At 40.2% G+C, this 20,586-nt stretch overlaps 1 protein-coding gene across 1 annotated transcript; it reads left to right on the top strand.

Annotated features, from left to right (window-relative positions):
* The first annotated feature begins 495 nt into the window (after positions 1–495).
* znf598 (zinc finger protein 598) lies at positions 496–20,348 on the top strand. The gene is made up of 12 exons (XM_057817768.1): positions 496–881; positions 4,898–5,010; positions 5,134–5,263; positions 6,601–6,812; positions 6,908–7,125; positions 8,877–8,970; positions 9,052–9,239; positions 9,923–9,998; positions 10,078–10,946; positions 11,397–11,562; positions 12,683–12,830; positions 18,772–20,348. Exons 1-12 carry the CDS (start codon positions 708–710, stop codon positions 19,147–19,149), a joined length of 2,766 nt encoding a protein of 921 aa, XP_057673751.1. The 5' UTR covers positions 496–707; the 3' UTR covers positions 19,150–20,348.
* The last annotated feature ends 238 nt before the right edge of the window (positions 20,349–20,586 follow it).

Genomic DNA, 20,586 nt, shown 5'->3' on the forward strand with positions numbered 1-20,586 from the left:
TTAGTATAGTAGTTGTAGTTTATGTTGAAGTCGACCTACACCACCACATACTGAAAACTCTTTTAGTCACCGAAATAGGTTGACTACGAACAGAAACATTTCTCTATAATAGGGAACGTTCGCTGTTGATTTAATGATAAAATTAATTATGTATGTGTGTATATATATATATATATATATAATTATAAAAAGTAAAGTGTATATATAAAATAATAACTCACTTGACAAAAAGTAGTTAGTCGTATACTCTCACAGCATGTGTATCAAAGTGTAATCAAGGTGTACAGATTTAATTGTATACCAAATACGCATGAAATTATATTTAATATAAATGTTCTCTTTTTTTGTAATTCCAGCTATTTATTTTTTCCTAAGAATTGGTATGACATTTGATTCATCGACGTAAACTGGATTCAATTCACAGCTGTTACGTCACATTTTTGACAGGTGTATAAAAGCGTACTTCTGAAACCCGGATGAAAGTGCACTCAGCATGTGACGTCCCACGTGGACTAGCGTGCGCAGACTCACAAAATATGTGATGAAGAGCACCGCCAGGGTGAGCTGTTAACTGCTCATCCAGTTAAACTACAGATCATATCGGAAGAGTTTCGTGGCACGTCAGTAGACTTCATAATTACGTAACCACTACAGGGGCAGCGTTTGGAAGGGGACCCATTGGGCCATTTCCCCATTTTTACTTTGCTATGGATTCAACGAACGTCAAGGAAACTGAAAAGCACTGCGTTCTATGCTGCCAAGAGATCGACATTTTCGCGTTCGGAAAATGCGACCACCCGGTGTGTTATCGCTGCTCCACCAAAATGAGGGTGCTATGCGAGCAGAAGTACTGCGCCGTCTGCCGGGAGGAGCTCGACAAGGTACGGATTCCGAAGCTACGGTGACTCGAGGATGGCATTTGGCCACGCTAGCTAGGCCGCGGTATCCTGATAGTGACTATTTCAAAACATTTGCTTAAAAAATTATGATAATAAAAATAAAAAAAAACAGCCTGACAGAACAATAACATACCACTTACATAGGTAGAAACGACAATATGTTGTTAGTCTGCTAGCTAATCCACTTGTGGTATGGTGTAGTAAAGGCAGCAACCAGCCAAACTAGCTGCTTTTCTGTTAGCGGGGCTGACAGTGACAATCTAATCTCTGCTTGAGTATCTTTATTATGTACATATGTGGTGCTTTCTCTCTAAACGAGTATACCTGGCGTCCATTTGTCTACACGTCAATTTCTTCGTCCCTTTACGTCTATTCAGTCAACTTAATGGACTTTAAGCCTGCTTGTCAGCCCAATGTGACAATTCCATTCTAAATGGCTATTACATTCACTACAGAGCTTGTTTTCAAAACTGGTTTAAATTCCACTTTACGGTGATGTAAATCTACACACCACACGTGTAAGGTTTTACATAGAAATTAGGTTCCACTTGCTACTGACGCCAGGGTTTTAAAATATTAAGATTTAAGTCTATTCAGTTTTTGCTTTCAAGTACCGTAATTTCCGGACTATAAAGCGCACCAGACTGTAAACCGCCACCCACCAAATTTGACACGAAAACAACATTTGTTCATAGAAAAGCCGCACTGGACGCAGCTGTTCTCACTGTATTATGGGATGTTTACACCAAAAGATATTAACCGGTAACACTTTATTTGACAGCGGCATCATAAGACCATACCTGTCAACCCGAGGCAGTTGGCAATCTTACAAATAGTGACGTATGCCATTACAAAACTGTGACTAATCTTACAATGTTTTATGTAGCGTGCAATATGAAACAAAAATAAAAAAATAATAAAACAAATAAAATTAACTTACCAATGCAATCTTTGAGTCATGGAACATTTCTTTTGCTAATTCTGAGAAGTGGTCAGCAATAGTTGCAGATGAATTGGGTTCGGCAACAAACTGGCAGAATAAAATCTCTTCTTTTGTTACAGCATCTGATGAATACGTGGTTTTGTTTTGTGGTAAAAATTGTTCATTGATAGGCTTGTAGCTTTTCATTCTGCAGACTATATCTTTATGACCTTTTGTCTCGAAGTGCTTTCTGAGATCATAGAATCCTGATGCCGAAACTTTATTGTTCAATCCACAAGGCATGCAAAATGAATAATGTGGTCCTTTCGAAGATGCTTTTATCCATCTAGCGTATTCACCAGTTTGTGTCTCCCATTCTGGTAGATGGCAACAGTTTTTCTTTTCTTACGAGCTGGTTCATCCATATTTTTATCACGTTTGTATCAACTTTGTCGACTGCAAGTCACTAAATGGTGAGGGAAGTGCAAGTGCAGTCAAGTGATCGGAAGAAGCAGATGGTAAGCTCAACACGCAATTCTCGCAAGCAAACGGCTACAGACTAATTCGGTGCATTGTCTCGTTGCTGAAACGGTGACAAAATCAGAACGGAGAAAAAAAAACGTATTGCACCAAAAACGTACAGATTTTGAACGTACGGCGTACACATTTAAAAATCAGTGCTCATACAAATTACGACGAAACCGTACAACTTGACAGGTATGTAACACTGTCATAAGACCAAATTAAACACAGTGATTCATTGCTTCAAGAAGCTTCATTTGGCCATCACTACTCCCTTTGGGCAGACAACCAACCTCTGCTGCCACCTGGTGTCAACACTGATGTCGTCCAACATGCCTCCTATCATGCATTGCAGCGCTACAGATGTAAATAAATTCATAATTCATGTGGTGTGCTTATTTTTCAGTTACTGTACCAGTTGTTTCATTAATTGCTAGTTATGTTATTTGGTTACACTTTGACAGTGGTGCCATAAGACTGTCATAAGGCAATCATAATTATGACATGACACTGTCAAAAGCATTAATGAATGCTTATAACGGATGTCATTTAGCGTCATCCGGCAAATTATCTCACTTTTGAATGGATGTAAAAGATCCGAGCTGGACATAAATGGAGTTAGTAACATAATTTGTCGGATGACACTTAACGACATCTGTCATAAGCATTCAGTAATGCCCATGATAGTGTCATGTCATAATTTTGACGGTTTTATGACTGTCTTATGACACTACTGTCAAATAAAGCATCACCTATTAACCCAAATAAATCAACAAAAAGCCGCACTGGACTGTAAGCCGCAGGATTCAAAATGAGGGGGGGGGGAAGCAGCGGTTTATAGTGCAAAAAATACAGTACATGCTAAATTAAGTTGGGAAAGTTAATTACAATATACACAATAAAATAAAAATACAATACATACATACATTTACTGTGATGAAATTTAGCGACAACAGGCATCTATGGTAAAAATGATTAAATAAATAAGGCTTTTATCTTGTATATGCCTAATTTGATACAATAGGTACCATGGAGTTAAACTAGTGTTTTAACTGTGTCCCGATCAATGGCACTGAAACGTGATAATTCACTGCCATCCCTCCCAGTTAAACTCAACTGGACATATACAGTGCCCTCCATAATTATTGGCACCCCTGTTTAAGATGTGTTTTTGAGCTTCTAATAATTATTTTTTAAATTCAAATAATATGGGACTTTAATGGAAAAAAGAGAAAAATCCAACCTTCAATACAAGTGCATTTATTCAGTGGGGGAAAAATCCCACATAAAGAAATAATTATTTGACATCAAATAATGTGTGTCACAATTATTAGCACCCCTAGTGTTGATACTTTGTACAAACCCCTTTTGCCAACGAAACGGCACCTAATCTTCTACAGGGTTTCACAAGCTCGATTTTGTGTCTGGTGAACCATTTCTGTGTAGATCTGGCCATTTGTTTAGGGTCATTGTCTTGCTGAAAGACCCAGTGACGACCCATCTTCAGCTTTCTGGCAGAGGGCAATAGATTTTGATTTAAAATGTCCTGGTATTTCAAAGCATTCATGATGCCATGCACCCTAACAAGGTTCCCAGGGCTTTTGGAAGCGAAACAGCCCCACAGCATCACTGACCCACCCCCATACTTCACAGTGGGTATGAGGTCCGTTTCAGCATGCGCATCTTTCGTGGCACGCCAGACCCACTTAGAGTGTTTGTTGCCAAAAAGCTCAATCTTGGTCTCACACAAAAATACACACGGTCCCAGGCTCCAACTGGGACCGTGACCGAGACCAAGATTGAGCTGAAAGAAGATGCTGAAACGCACCTCATACCCACTGTGAAGTATGGGGGTGGGTCAGTGATGCTGTGGGGCTGTTTCGCTTCCAAAGGCCCTGGAAACCTTGTTAGGGTGCATGGCATCACAAATGCTTTGAAATACCAGGGTATTTTAAATCAAAATCTGTTGCCCTCTGCCCGAAAGCTGAAGATGGGTCGTCACTGGGTCTTTCAGCAAGACAGTGACCCTAAACAAATGGCCAAATCTACACAGAAATGGTTCACCAGACACAAAATCGAGCTTGTGAAACATTATAGGAGAAGATTAGGTGCTGTTTTATTGGCAAAAGGAGGTTGTACAAAGTATTAACACCAGGGGTGCTAATAATTGTGACACACTTTATTTGATGTCAAATAATTATTTCTTTATGTGGGATTTTTTTCCCCACTGAATAAGTGCACTTGTATTAAAGGTTGGATTTTTCTCTTTTTTTCCATTAAGGTCCCATATTATTTGAATTTAAAAAAAAATATTAGAAGCTAAAAAACACATCTTAACCAGGGGTGCCAATAATTATGGAGGGCACTGTTTTGCTGACAATCATTATGAATACTTAATGGAGAGTTTCTTCAAGAAAGTGAACGCATCATAAGCAAACAGTGTATGATGGAGTCTTTTCATGGACATCTTAAAAAACGGTGGCCTCCACTTGTTTCTTTCTCATGGCTATTAAATGTGAAGTGTACTTACTTACTATTGTAATGTTATTCTCAGGTGGTGTTTGTAAAGTCCGCACAGGCCTTTTCTTCTCTGCCACATCATCAGTTCCCCTGTGAGAAGACGCATGACATCTATTTTGGTGATGAGATGATCTATGCTCAGTACAGGTCGGCTGTGTTCCTTTTTGATACTACTGTAATTACAACGACCTATTTGGTGTCCTTTCTCTTCATTAGATGGCACTTAAAGTGGTGGTTAATTCATATTTGTGATTTTTTTTTGTCCCCCAGACATCTGCTGTTGTCACAATGTCCCTGCTGTTCTGAAGCTAAGGTTTTCTCCAGGTTTGTAGAGCTGGAGCAGCACATGAGGAAGCAGCATGAGCTCTTTTGTTGCAAGCTCTGTACAAAGCACTTGAAGGTATTGTGAATCATGCTAGCTGATTGCAAGTTAGGTGCTTGCTTTAAAATAAATAAAACAGAAACCAACAGTTATACATCTTGTTTTACACTTGATGGTTTAAAGATGTCTTATTCACAAAAGCCTCAAGTACAATACACAGAATCTACTAAAGCCTATTGGGATTGATTAAAACATCAAGATAAATGGAGGTCTCTCACTTCTCAACTATTACGCATGAATACTTTTTGTCACATTTTTTATAAAACATTCACATTTAGTGCATCCATAATAGTGCTTGAAATCGCAATATTTGTTGAAGGGATCTTGCTGTTTATTTTGTACTGTTGACTGACTACCGTAATTTCCCGAATATAACGCACACTTTTTTCCCCAAAATTTACTCGTAAAATCATGGGTGCGCGTTATTCACGGATACAGGGACGGAGACATAAAAAAATCATCATGATTCATTTTCCATTGTAAGCATGGACCAGCACAATATTCCCTAATCCAAATGACAGTGATATAATAATCAACTTTCATGTGGTAATAATTGTTTTCATGATATTTTACACATCTTATAAAGTTAAAATGTTTTTTAGTACTATTCGTTTATTATTTACCTGTACATTTTTCTTACCTTATCGTTGCAACATGCCGGCACATGGCGATGTTGTCTTGAAGAGAACTATACGGCGATCCGTTTCATATAAATGTTGACTGTTTGGCAAGCTAGGACAGGAGTCTGAGGAGGAGTGTCGAACCACTGAGCCAAGCCGCGTTGCTTTATTTACATTGAAACTCACAAAGTAACAACGTACGTCTTGCACGCAAATCGCGGGACATTTGTTTACTTCTGGCTGTTCCCTTGACTAAACTCTTCCCCCCGGGAACTACACAACTTGCCAACATTAGTTCCGCGGGTGAATTCTATTAAAACTGGCTACAACTCCTTACTTTGTGAAAATTATTATCGTATACTGTGAGCAATTTTACTACAGAAAATTAATATTCAATTAAAAAAAATTGACAAAAGGATTAAAAAATGCTGCAACCGCTTACTTTATAAAAGTTCGAGACACGAGATTCATATTTATTGGTGCTAAAATTAGGGTGAGCTTTATACACGGGTACAAGAATTTTCCCTAGATTTTACAGGTAAAGTTGGGGCGCGCATGGTACACGGGTGCCCTTTATATTCGGGAAATTACGGTAATGCTATGACAGAAGCACATGCTTGTAAATAAAACCACAAAAATCTATATGTTTGAAGACTTGATTTAAATGTGAATCAAGAAAGCACCAATGTAGAAAGCACAATTTGCTCCTAATCCTAAACTTTTTTCCTTAATCAGATTTTCTCCCACGAGCGGAAGTGGTACAACCGCAAAGAACTTGCACGCCACCGAGCACACGGAGACCCAGACGACACGAGTCACAGAGGACACCCGCTCTGCAAATTCTGCGATGACCGCTACCTAGACAACGATGAGCTGCTCAAACACTTGAGAAAGGATCACTACTTCTGTCACTTCTGCGATGCCGACGGCTCCCAGGAATACTACAGGTGTGAGCACATGACCCACCTGCGCTTGATGTTCTCAAATTTTTCATCAATTGTTTGTTTTATGACTGAAATCCTGAAGACTGTTGTGTCAACAGTGATTATCAGTACTTGAGTGAGCACTTCCGAGAAAGCCACTATTTGTGCGAGGAGGGCCTCTGCGCCACCGAGCAGTTCACTCATGCATTCCGCACCGAGATCGACTACAAGGCACACAAAGCTTCGGCGCACAGCAAGAGCCGAGCGGAGGCACGACAAAACCGACACATAGACCTGCAGTTCAGCTTGGCGCCAAGACAACAGAGAAGAAATGAAGGCATGATTCAGCATTATTATGATGATACAAATCTATTGACCGTGTAGTAGGGCTGGGCGATATGGCCTTAAGCACGTATCGCGGTAAATGGAGCAGATTTACCTGGATAACGATAAATGATGATAAATTCGCCCAAGCGGACTGTTATATAATTTGAAAATCTGAATCAATGCATGAAATACAGATTAACCGTTTCTTGTTGATTTATATACCAGCTTTTAATTTAATATGTTTAACAATCGTACATGCAGTCCAAACATTAAGTATACAAAAATTTATTGTAAACAATAAGAATTCAAGTATGAACATTTATAACAGCTTGTATGGCTTGAACAATGTGCATTGTCAAAATCAATATGCCTGTGCAAACGTCATTGTAATACAAATGACTTACAGCTTGAACAGTACACTTCAAAAAGACAACTTATTGTTAATGGCTGGTGTGACATATTTACTTAACACAAGTGTTTACTTCAAGGTTTGTTTTTTTTTCCCCCAGTGCGTTTTTTTAATACATGCAAGCACACATGAACCCCCACACAGACACACAGACACACACACACACACACACACACACACACACACACACATTAAAGCTGCATTGATCTCATGACACAGAATTAAGTACATACAGAAAAATAGCTGGGGCCATTAAACAGTCACATTAAAATTTTCACTGTTGGATTGTACTTTATGCTGAATGCTTTACTATCACAACAGCCATCAGAAATCACACATAGACAGAGATACACAATAACGTGACATACTAATTGCTAGATGCAGTCCGTGCCCAATCCACTCATTAAGTTCAGCTGTTTCGCCAAGGTTAGAGCATCTATCCGACTACATCACGTTTATTTGTAGCGTTAGCCTGTGGCTTGGCTACTAGTAGAAAGCATCCTCTTTGGAAATCGTGAGAACAAGGGAGGACAGCGGGTGAAAGCCTGTCTGGATGCCGCCAAGAGTCTATTTAATGTCGGGTGAAAGTTAGGCGAACCTCCCTTAAGCCACACTCCATCACGTTTGCTTGTAACGTTAGCGTTAGCCACAGGGCTCTTGTTTGTTTGGCTTCCTGATAACCACGTGACTCCATACGTAAGCACACTTTCTGCTTATTTAAAGGGGAATGAACATTGCCGAACAACACAGAGTCAAAGCAGGATGAAAAGACTATATTTTCTTGTTTTATTAAATTACCGAATTTACCCGTCATGGTCAAAATTACGTCGGTCATCGTGAAGAATTTCGGTGCCGGTAAATTTTCGGTTTACCACCCTGCTCTACCGTGTAGTGAAGTACGATATGACGATGTGAAACTTGCTATTGACATTTTACATGTCTGTGGTCATTGCCATTAATAGCCCTGTTCTTGCAATGCACATATTGGCCACTAGATGGCCCCCAATTTGTGCTGATTTTCTACATTTTGGGATTCCATGGTACACCCATCAATCTGTCTAGAGATGTGCGTAACACCATTCAATATTTAGCAAATTGACTAGCCATGCCAACCGAATGTGAGTAATGCATGCACGACAATTGAAAATAGCAACACATTACACTGATAGTTTTAGGTTGCAGCACTGCTTGATCATTTAACATCTGTAGGAGGTCAATTCAAAAATATAGTGGGTGGGGGAAAAGCTGTCATAGTTGTTGTGATAGGAAGATCATGATAGGAGATTTTGTCCATATTGCAAATCACTACGATAATGTACAAAGTCAAAACGGGAGTGTTTGTTTTCCATTAGGCACGGTGACTGGTGAAGATTATGAAGAAGCTCGTCACCAACGAGGGGGAAGAGGAAGACTCCAGATGGGGCAGAAGAGCTGGCGCTACTCTCGGTAAGCCTTGACTAAGCATAACGTGTGATGAAATCCATTCGTTTGTTGGTTTATATTTTTCCCACATGTTTGTTTGTGCAGTGAGGATGAGGACAGAGAGGTAGCAGCAGCTATGCGGGCCTCGATGGTGATGCGTCGACAAGAGGACCGAATGGCAGCGCTGGAGAGGAGCGCTCCTAAACACTATAGGGAAGAGAGGACTGACAGAACTGAATCGGAAGAGCAAAGTCCCAGAACAGGACCAATCAAACCAACAACTAAACCCCCAGGTAAAAACAATCGAACAAAATAAAAATCTAAGATCTTTTTACTGAAAATTTGAAACACAAATTTTTCCGTCCAGCCGCACACACACACCCCACTTTTTAACGAGACAATAAGAACGAGAGAAAAGGTAAAAAAAAAAAAAAAAAAAAAAAACCTTCCTAGGGCGCTTATAGGCTGCCAAAGAACAGCACAAGACGTCCAATCCATTTTGACTTGGTCAAAATGATTGCTAGCTAACTGCTAAAAATCTGTTTTGGGGAAAAAGCACAACAACGAAAATCTCAAATGATCTCATCCTCAATAAAAAAAAAAAAGTGTACGATCAAGATTCTGCCTTTTTTTTATTTTTTTATTTTTTTTTTCGAAAGTTGCCATCCGCTGGCAGTTGTGCAGCATTAAAATTTTTCCCACACTCGAAATTTACAGTGAACAGCAGCCAACCGCAAGTTCATAACAAAAATATCGCTACTGAATTGTACTTTAAAAACAAAGCGCTCAAATACAACATAGTTTAGCTGACTGCAACGTTAAACAGTGCATCATAATTTAATGGGAGTTGAGCATTCTGGTGAGTGCTTTAGCCACCAGGAGGCAGCTGGTACATGAATGTTATTGACCATTAGTTGTACTGATCAACACCATCAGCAGCAGCCGATGTAATGCTTTTGTCTTCACTTTTTTGCAGTAAGGACAATGAGGAGTTTAAATCCAACAGAGGATGATGACTTTCCAGTATTGGGAGCTGCTGCACCACCTGCCATGTAATATAACTCAACACAACACAAAATTAACCCTCACAAGCTGAAATCAGGTCAAATATTTTTAATGTGGTATTTTCAGCATGAAGTCCTGTCCACCGGTGGTTCCCCCGGCTCCTAGATCCCTGCAGGAAGATGACTTCCCCAGTCTTTCAGTAGTCAAAGTCACAGCCCCTATGACACCGTCTTACCCTGCTCAACCGAAGAAGTCGTCGTCTTTTCAAGAAGAGGATTTTCCCGCTCTCGTGTCCAAAATCCATCCCGTCAAATCTGCAACGGGCAAGAACTCGGCATGGTCCACTCACACTGCTCCAGCTCAGTCTAAGGCTCAGCCCCCTCCTTCCGTCAGACCCCCTCCTCCACTCTCTGCAGAATTCTCCAGCCCCCAAATTCTGACGTCCTCAACTTCCTCATCGTCAAGGAGAAAAAAGAAAGTCGGGGAGAGCGGAAAAGAGGCTCCCGCACGCTTGCCTATTTCCTCCTCTGACGACGAGAGCGGCGGAATGACGCAGCAGGAGTTCCGCTCGGTACCCACGATGCTCGACATTTCATCTCTACTCACAGTAAAAGGAAGCGATAGCAAAACCTCGACAGCGACCAGCAAACCTTCAACTCTGTCCCCCAGCGCTAGTCTAACAACAACTAAAGCCAGCAAAAAGAAAAAACAAAAGAACGCGACTGCTCCTTCGAACTCAACTTCGGGGACGCCCGCCTTTGCAAAGACTCTTTCGGTGGAAACGGCGGCTCAAAAGGAGAACGTCCCTGAAAAAACGAGGAATAAATCCTCGAGTTCAGCGCCGGTAACGGCACCGAGCCGATTGATCAATGGCTTTAATGAGAAAACGGTCGTTGGTAAAGAGGCAGTTACAGCACCGCTACAGGCCAACACAGATGCTCTTGCAGAACCAGAAGAGGATTTCCCGGCCCTTAAGACCAAGAAGCCTCCTCCAGGTATAATATGCATGCTGTCTGATTTTATGAAGTGTTTCACTTTTCCCTTTAGCAGCAGTTTAGCTGTGCAAAGTGTGCTCTTGTGTATTTTATCAGAATCAAATCATCCAAGCTCATTCCTTTGGGACTTACTTTAAAATGTATAATTGGACCTAGATGAATAATAGTGATCATGCACAAAATTCTTGAAAAGTAATCCCTAGTTGGTAGTATTTTTCTATACAGAAATGATGCCTTCATCAACACGGGAATGAATTGAAAATCCTCAAACCCTCTGTTATATCAAATGGATTTATTTTTTGCTTTTGTGGCTTTTTTTAGGCACTTAACATATATAGCAGTACAAAATCAATGCTTTGTATTTAACTGAAGCACACATGAGCAAACATTTGGTGAGTTGAATGGTTTGGTTGCAGTATCTTTAGTAACGACTAATGATGTATTGTGCAGGGTTCAAGTCCTCCTTCCCAATAAAGTCGTCAACTGCAGCTCCATCGTCCCCTATGCCTCCGCCTCCACCTGGCCTAGGGCTCTCAGCCACTAAGCCCCCACCAGGGTTTACAGGTATCCCCCTCAACAGTAATGTGGTGGAGACCCCTCCTCTGGCAGTAAACCTGTGAGTCCATCCTATTCTTTTAGCTAGTGCTGTGCGATATGCATTGCCAAAGTGATATAAAACCTTCCAGTGACATTTTATGTCTATTGTCATTGCCATAAATAGACCTGTTGTTACAAAGCACATTTTGGCCAGCAGATGGCGCCTAATTTGTACTGACGTGCTAAATTGATGGGATTCCATATGCCACAGTAGTACTGCCAAACAGCCTCAAAATTTCCCTGGCTGGCAAATTGGCTTCTCCTGGCAACTGTACGTGATTAATTCATGCGACACAAATGGCAATACATATAATCCACACAGAAAACACGATTCATTTCAAAATCAATATTATTTATGAAGTATGCTAACTAGGTATACAGCAGTCTTAAAAGTCCCAGGTATTGGTAATTACCGTAATTTTTGGACTATAAGTTGCAGTTTTTTTCCCCCATAGTTCGCCCAGGGGTGGGACTTATATGTGAAGTTATTAACACATTATTGTATCATTTCACGTGTTATTTTCACACTAAACCACAGCGTTAGCATACCGTACAATTATTCAGCCTGTTGTCCACAGCGTTAGCATACTGTACGCTTCAGCCTGTTGTTCTCTATTCTATTTTTATTTTAAATTTCCTTTCACGATGACATGTCTGTTGTTGGTATTGGATTTTATCAAATTTCCCCCCAAAATGTGACTTACACTCTGGTGCAACTTGTAATTTTTTTTTTTTCTCCTCATTGCGCATTTTTTGGCAGGTGCGACTTATTCGCCGATGCAATATATAGTCCAAAAAATACGGTAGATATCTTAACATTTGAACAAACATATGTACGCTACTTTGCTGCTTCTGTGACAATGGATAGTTTTAGGTTGCAGCACTACTTGATGCATTTTAAATTTGTGGCTGGTCAGTTTGTCATTTAAAAAATGAACTGACTGGGGGAGAAGCTATCATAATTGTGCAATTTTTCACCAGATAATGAAAAATGTGTTATATTGTGGCATATTCATATTTTGAATGTGAAGTGGCTCATATTTTGATTTTATACATTTTTTTTCTCATATCGCACAGCACTGCTTTTAGAACTCTTTGTTTTTGTTTGCTTTACAATATGGTCCCTCCCTTGAATACAGCCTTCCTAAAACGTCAGACTGCGGTTACCTGGTTCCAGAGGACTTCAATCAAAGGAACCTAGAACTAATTCAGTCCATTAGGAAGTACCTCCATGATGACGAGTCCAAGTTCAATCAGTTCAAGAACTACTCTGCACAATTTAGACAGGTATTTAAAATGCACGAATGTCTTTATAACGATATTCACTACTTTCAAAGTTTTTGTTGGCCAAATAATTTGGAAGTGGCCATAAATTTTCCAGTAAAATAAGTCAAGTAGGCCCACAAAACTGGCACCTCATTGCGAGCAGTAAAATGATGCAATTCCTTTTACCTCTTTTTATATATTTGTATATGGCGGAAAACACTCAGGTGACTTGAAGTTCTGCTCTGAGACCCCCAATTTGTCCAACTTTCAAAATTGTCCGATATGCATGTGTGATACATCATTGGAAAGCTTAAAATCTCAACTTTCTGGGGGAAGAAATTTTTTGAACAAGAGGGCATTTTTTTTTCTCATTTTTTTAACAGCAAAACCCTATCGGGAGGTGAGAGCACGCGAGAGCAGAATTAAAGACGCCATGACTTTAACGAGATATTATTGCATACTTACCTTGTTTCGATCCAAAAAACTCCATGTAGCATGTATCACCGAGTGTCAAGACACAGCTGTGAATGGCCACAGCTGGATTTTGGGGGGATTTTATGGGTGAAACATGGTGATATAACAAGGGTCGCAATGCTGAAATCGCAGACATCGAGGAGTGGTCGAGATTTTTTTTTTCATATATTTACCGTTACAAATGTTTAGTTTTTGTTTTTTTTCCTCAATTTTCTTAGTTTGGATCGATTATTTATCATCTAACATATCAGAGAAAATGCGACAGTAACAAAAAAAAAATTAAGCGATATTTATGAGGTAGATATCCGTGATTTTTTTACAGACGGCATTTTTTTCATTGTGACATAATTTGTTTAAAAGTTTGAAATATGTAATTTTTCAAAGTCGTTTTTTTTTTGTTTTGTTTTTTTAACGAAATATGAGACATCAATTCATGATTCTAAGCTAAACACGACAGTCATTTTGAATAATAAATATTATCTTCATTTTATGGCTGAGTTGAAACATTAGCGGTTGCGCGACGTCTGTAAACGGGGGTTTTCAGGGTAAAACGGACAAATTAAAAATAGTTCGGGGGCTTAATGCGCCATGAATCTGCTATGGTCGTATACGGACATATTGTTCTATCAAACACAACAGTTATTTTGGCTTAAAATACAGCAGTTTCTTTTAAAGAGGAGTGCAAGAGCAGAAACTGTTTTTTCAGTCTTGTCTGTGTTTTCCGCCATATATTATTGTTAAACTTCAAAAGAGTTCATTTTTTCCAGTGATTGATTGATGTTAAGCCTGTCTAAATATGCAATAATTCCATTTATTGCATGATAAATAAAAATAAAGGCGGTAATTTTTCCGCTGCGATTTATCGCCTCGCGCACGTGCTGTTAAAAGTTCGGATTCCTTGTTACCAACTACGCAAAATGCATCTTCGTTCCAGGTCCGGTGTTCTGACTGGCAAAAAATAGCGCCGGAGCCAATCGTTCCCATTATATCCAATTGTTCAACGTATACCGACCGCGTCAGTGCTCCGTATTGACTGCGGACCATCTCCGCTGTGCCGGTGTTGTTGACGTGTGGGCGCTCCCATCAGGGGTGGCCTTTCACGCCGGGCGGCTATTTTTCTGCACAAAACCGGATATTTACAACGAAGTCCGCCAGAACATTGTTACTGACTTGGCTGCTACGAACAACCTCGCTTTGACAACAGACAGCTGACATGATGAACACTGAGTGGCAAATAAAGAGCGCTGTGCTTCAAACTCATCCTGTTTATGAAAGTCGATTGTCATATGCTGGTGTTGTGCAGTAATGAGCAGACGTGAATGTGGCGTTTCCTAACTTTTTTATGCGCGCACACACTATAGATATCATGAAATAGCAAACTAGATGTGCTATGTCCCGTGCCCAGAGTGATTATGGGACGCGTAGTCATATAATACATCGATGAATTATAAACCACCATGACTAAATGGAAGTTAAGAAGGCCAAATCAATCCATACCAGTGACTGTAGATAATGCCGCAAATATTGTTAATTCAGTACGTGACACAGATGGATTCGGACCACAAATAGGATGTCTTGCTCATGGAGTAAACCTAGCTACTAAGAGAGCTATAGCAATCAACAGTGTCAGTGTCGCCTCACAAACGTGTCTGCTTTACAAACAGTAAAGATTGTTTTCAGCACTTATGTACAAAATTTCTTCAGATCAGTAAGAAGTAAGCACATAAATGCACTAAAATGCATGTTTATATGATGGCAATTTAGTTTTTGCTCATTATCAAAAAAAAAAAAAAAAAAGAAATAAAAAATACATTGTTTTTTTTTTTTTTTCAGAGCATTAAATGTATTGAATCGGATTGAAAATCATGTCCCCTGTATCAAAAATCGTACCGAACGGTGACTTAACTGTATCGTTGCATCCCTATGGAACACCATAGCAGAAGCTATGAGAGGGAAAGTTTTCATATGCCCAAATGCTTAAGTTATTAAGTATAATTTAATCTTTTTTTTCTTGAAAAACACATTTTATTTATTTTGTGTTTCTGTGCGGTATTAATATTGTTGTCTTTTACTTAAAAGTTGTTACACTTATATAGCGCTTTTCCACCTTTCAAGGTGCTGAAAGCGCTTTACACTATCGCACCATTCACCTACTGGTGACGCAGCACCAGGAGCAACATGGGGTTCAGTATCTTGCTCAAGGATACTTAGGCGAGTTCATCAGGGCGAAGAATCGAACCCACAACCTCTGGGTTGGGGGATGACTAATCTACCACTGAGCCACGCCACCCCAAGTGCATGTGACACGAAAAAGCATGGTTATTTCATAATACACGCGGTATTTTATGCCCCTGAATGATATGGACCGCTTGGATGTGTGTGGAAGCGATCGCTATTTTTATTTAGTTTTTTGAATCCCGCGCCATGAAAATGAGTGACTTCCGGCTTCGGTCTTGCATTGAGGAGGAGGGCGCTGTGACGTGTACGGTAGAAGACGTCCTCTTCACGCTACAGTGTACTGTTGTGTATGAGGACGAAGGATTTAGCTGATTTTGCGGATGAATACGTTTATTTTTCGCATCACGCCAGCCAAACGGCTGCAGAAAAATCATTCTGTATGAGGGAGAGGCGTATGCGCCTTTTTGGAGTTGCAAAAGGTTCCCATTCACCGTGGATATTTACCGTGGGAACATTGGACTTACGAGGAAGTGAGTAGACATCTTGTTTTGTATTATGTCAAATATGAATACAGCGATTACAAAGTAAACACTACAAACTTCCTTTAAATAAAGGACTACTTACGTTTGATCATTGATAGGCATGTAAAAAGCTCTCCTAATGCTCATTAGCAGCAGCACGTTAGCTGCACATCAACTACAGCAACCCTCCTTCGGGGAACGAACTGTAAATTGCTCTCCGCCGGGCGGTTTGCTGATCTGCAAAGACAATCGACAACCGGGTCGTCATGTCAAATAATCCAAGCTAGTTATGTGTGATTTTCCGCTTCGAAGACTTTGAAACATCACTCGGTTTGGGTTAGCATGTCGGCTAGCTGTCACGCCTTCTGGTTTGTTTACATTCTCCGAAGCCGGGGAAGGGAAATGACATATGTCTGATTTAGGTGTCATAAAATATCGTTCGGGAGGTGCGACAGTAAAGGTGAAGTCGACAGTTTTGACCATTATGGAGTAATTTTGCCATGTCCTGAATAAATGCATTTTTATTATTTCATATTCCATTCAGCACAAGACTGTTATTTGTCATGACCATGCTATTTATTTAGCAATTGGGGAAAATACTTGGATAAAAAGAATATCCTGTAAAAATATTGGAGTAGAGAGACTGAAACAATGACATTTTGCGGCTCTCTTCGTCGCGTTTTCCTCGTTCTGAATAATTCTCCCTAAATGGGCTGAATAGTAAAACCGATGAGCCCAGTCTACCGCTGACGTCATCCACCTGTTGGGGACGCTAAAGCCCTATAATGGTAGGCGTGGCTAACCGGCAGATTAAAAGACTAATTTCTCGTCATCTGTGCTTTGCTAAATTGTTGTATATAGTCGAATCGTCTCAAAATATGATTCTAATTCACATATTAATGCCATTTAAGACTTTTTTTCTCGTGTCGTATGCTCTTTAAGAGGCATGGCCTCTTGTTTTTAGTTGTGATTTGTTAAAAAGTATTTTTGAATTTAAGAGTAAATATTTATCGCGATTAAATGGGTGTACCTGATCTATTAATATATACTCTATTCTCACTGTGTTTTTGTAAATTGGTTTAAAAAAAAATAAATAAAAAATTGTGGGGCTGCAATAATATCGCATATCGCAATAATTTATGAGATAAATTATCGCACACTAAAATTTGTTATCGCGACAGGCTTAATTGATGTGAACTGATTTTGGCTCCATGCAGTAAACCCAGTCCTTTCTCATACGTGTTAATGGTAAGGGTTTACTTTGTTCCCCATTTATCACAATTGCCTTTGTCGACTTAACGGAAAACAATGTCAGAATAAATCTGCGTCTGTTTCATAGCAGAATTAACTCATTCGCTGCCATTGACGGTGAGAGATGTCCAATCATGTGGCTCTTTAAATTAAAACTCTTTAAATGAGTTATCACTAGTAGTCGTCCAATCCATTTTAACTGAGAGGGTGGCAGAAAATAAATATTCTTAAATTTTGTGAAATTTGGGTAGTTCGGCTTATAGTCAGGTTCTAATATAGGTAGTCCCCAGGTTACGACGTACTCGACTTCGACTTGACGATGCCGGAGTCTCGGCCGCCATTTTAGCTCCAGTTTTTTGTTAAAGTCGCATAAACAGTACCTTATTGTACCTCACAGTGTTATTTTTTCCCTTTATTAATATGACATGTTCTGTCCTCACTAAACGGGAAGTTGTTCAGCTTTACAAATAGCAAACAAGGCAGTTGTCCTTTTTGAAGCTTTTTAGTTCCTTCATTTTTGACAATTTGTAAAGCTCTAACACACATACAGGGTTTGGACAAAATAATGGAAACGCCTAACATTTTGGCATGTAATCATTGAACATAATTGTTAAAGAACTGCATGGGACCATTCTAATGAAGGTGAGCATCTCGTGACCGCAACATTATTGAGCATTTATGGTCAGTTTAAGAGATTCAATTAAGACGTCGATTTCCACCACCGTCTCTAAAAGTGGTAGATGGTATTCTAGTTGTATGAATCAATACCTTGGAGAATTGAGGCTGTAACTGCCGCAAAAGGCGGACCTACACCATATTACGTTAGTTTTTGTTGATTTTTTTAAGGTGTTGCCATTAATTTGTCCAACCCCTGTAATGCACACTTATGTTCAAAACAACAAGCATTTTATCAATAAAACACTTGACACAAAACAATTGGTGTTCAAACGTCCATCTAGTCTGAGGAATATGTAAATTAGGTAGATTAAATTAGCTTAATTTGCCTCAGAAAAGTCCACTAGCTTGAATGCTAACATATTTATATTCTCATAGCAACTCGCTCATATGTAACTCCACAAACTAGCTGTAAACTTAATTACAAATGCATACACCTATATTAGCTGAAACAACTTACAGCCTTGTGTAGGCCAAACCTGAACACAGCTGTCCTTTGTCTCTGAAAGTCTGCCTCTCAGTCATACAAGGCGACAGTCAAGCCAGATCCAACGCTGCCACCAGAGGGCAGTGTATCCTCCATCATCCAGCAAAATACAATACTTTTGGCCTTTTTGGATAGCTATTTTGAGATTTAGGGGTATGTAAGAGGTTGATTCCGATTTACGTGGAAATTGGGGTTACGTCGCCAGTGTAGGATTGGAAGTTGTTCGTAACCCAGGGACTACCATTAGTCTGGAAATGATATTTCCTGTAATTTTGGAGCTAATGCTGCTGTAATTCAGTTATAAATTCACCATAGCAGTTTTTCCAAATGGATTTTTATGCTAGTGAATCCACTGACAATTTACACGTTCTTCCAGGGTGTTCTCTCCGCTGCCCAGTATCACAGCAGCTGTAAGGACTTGCTGGGCGAGGACTTCAACCGCATCTTCAACGAGCTGCTGGTGCTGCTGCCCGACACCGTCAAGCAGCAGGAGCTCCTGACTGCGCACGGCGACTGCAAGGCTAAGGAGAAGCAGTCGGGAACGGGAGGAGGAAAGAAAAACAAGAACAAGAAAAACGCATGGCAGGCGGCCAGCACACAGGCCAACGCAAATGCCGCTGAGCTGGACTGCCAAGTGTGCCCCACGTGCAGACAGGTGCTCGCCCCCAAGGATTTCAACTCCCACAAGACGCTGCACATGAGAGAGAATGACGAGTTCCCTTCCTTGCAGTCCATTAGCAGAATTATCAGCTAGCCCCGCGGCGCCGTTAAGGACTGTGTAGACGACTCCGTCGGTAATTGCCGGCGCGGAAGACGACAGCGACGGCGTGCATCTTGATGGACTTATGTTCAGATGATGTAGCGTCAACTCGCGTTCCAACCGGGTTGTCGGCAGTTTGCAACCACAACTGTTGCTTGATTTCAGTAGGAGGGAAGACGTCACCTAATGAGCTACTTGAAGAATGTTGTTTTGTTGAGGGTAGAAAACAAACATTGAATTACCTTTCGCCTTTTGATCCATTACAAAAGTTGAATAACTTTATCCTGTGTGAAATTGAAAGCAAATATTCTTCAATAATCAATATCTTTCAATGGTAATAATTCAGCTCACCAACGGTAATGTGGGCCAATGAGCCGCATTGTTTTGTGACTATGCAGAATTAACTAGAACAAATTGAATACAATTCAGTTTTCTTCAAGTACTTAAAAGGGGAATTTGCGATTTCAACACTTTTGTCACATTTGATAAAACATGCCTGGAAGGTGTGATATGTGGAAAAATATAATCAAAACCTATTTGGGCCACTTTGTGCCTCTAATTTGATAGACAAGAAAACTCTGAGGGGAAAAACAACCAACCCGAGATGAGATATATGGTTGGCCCCTATTATTTGTCATACACTGTCGCCTCAGGGCGACCTGCTATAATGTAGGTTGCAAACGCGCCTACTTTTCCTGGGGACAAAATGGGTTCAGATTGTACCAGATTTCTAATCTCAAATTAACAATGTTATCTGCTACTCTGCTTTTGTTAACTTTTTCATCGCTATTGACGGCACTAGACATATAATCGCTGCCAGCCCCCCGGTCAAAATGGATTGGACGTCCAGCACCGTTGATTGTAATAAAAACTGAGCAGTCATAGTTGGTCCTCCCAATTTAAACAAATTGGACATCTAACCATAGCACATTTTTCTTTTGGCCTCGTATTATTAAATGAGTAGTTTTGTTTACTTCAACACTTGAGTCGCACTTGGGATCATGATGCACACTCCCTTTTGAGCGCGTTTGGGCTAGTGGACTGTGTTCAACCCATCTCAGGACCTTCAGCTTGCAGTGCTGTGTGTCAAACTGAATGACCTAATGACAAACTATGTAGTCTGTAAATCATACAGCTGCTGCTCTTTCTATTTTCTGTCTGGCTCCAATAAAGCCCTTACTGTGAATACAGTATTTTCCTGTGTGTTTTTTTACTAACCAGTAGGCATGTGCCGGTTTCAAGATTTACCGTGGTATGAAACGTCACCGTTTCAAATCCACTAAAATTTTCCCCCAAAGTACGGTATGAGCCATTTTTTAAAAACCATTTATGCCCAAAAAATGCAGCGAGAAATCCGTGGCTTGTTGCGGCAGCGCTCACCCCATCCACTACAATTGTTTCTCTGTCCTGAAACCAAACGAACTTGGGTTG

The sequence above is a fragment of the Corythoichthys intestinalis genome, chromosome 16 (genome assembly GCF_030265065.1).
Source record: "Corythoichthys intestinalis isolate RoL2023-P3 chromosome 16, ASM3026506v1, whole genome shotgun sequence".
Taxonomy (NCBI): Eukaryota; Metazoa; Chordata; class Actinopteri; order Syngnathiformes; family Syngnathidae; genus Corythoichthys; species Corythoichthys intestinalis.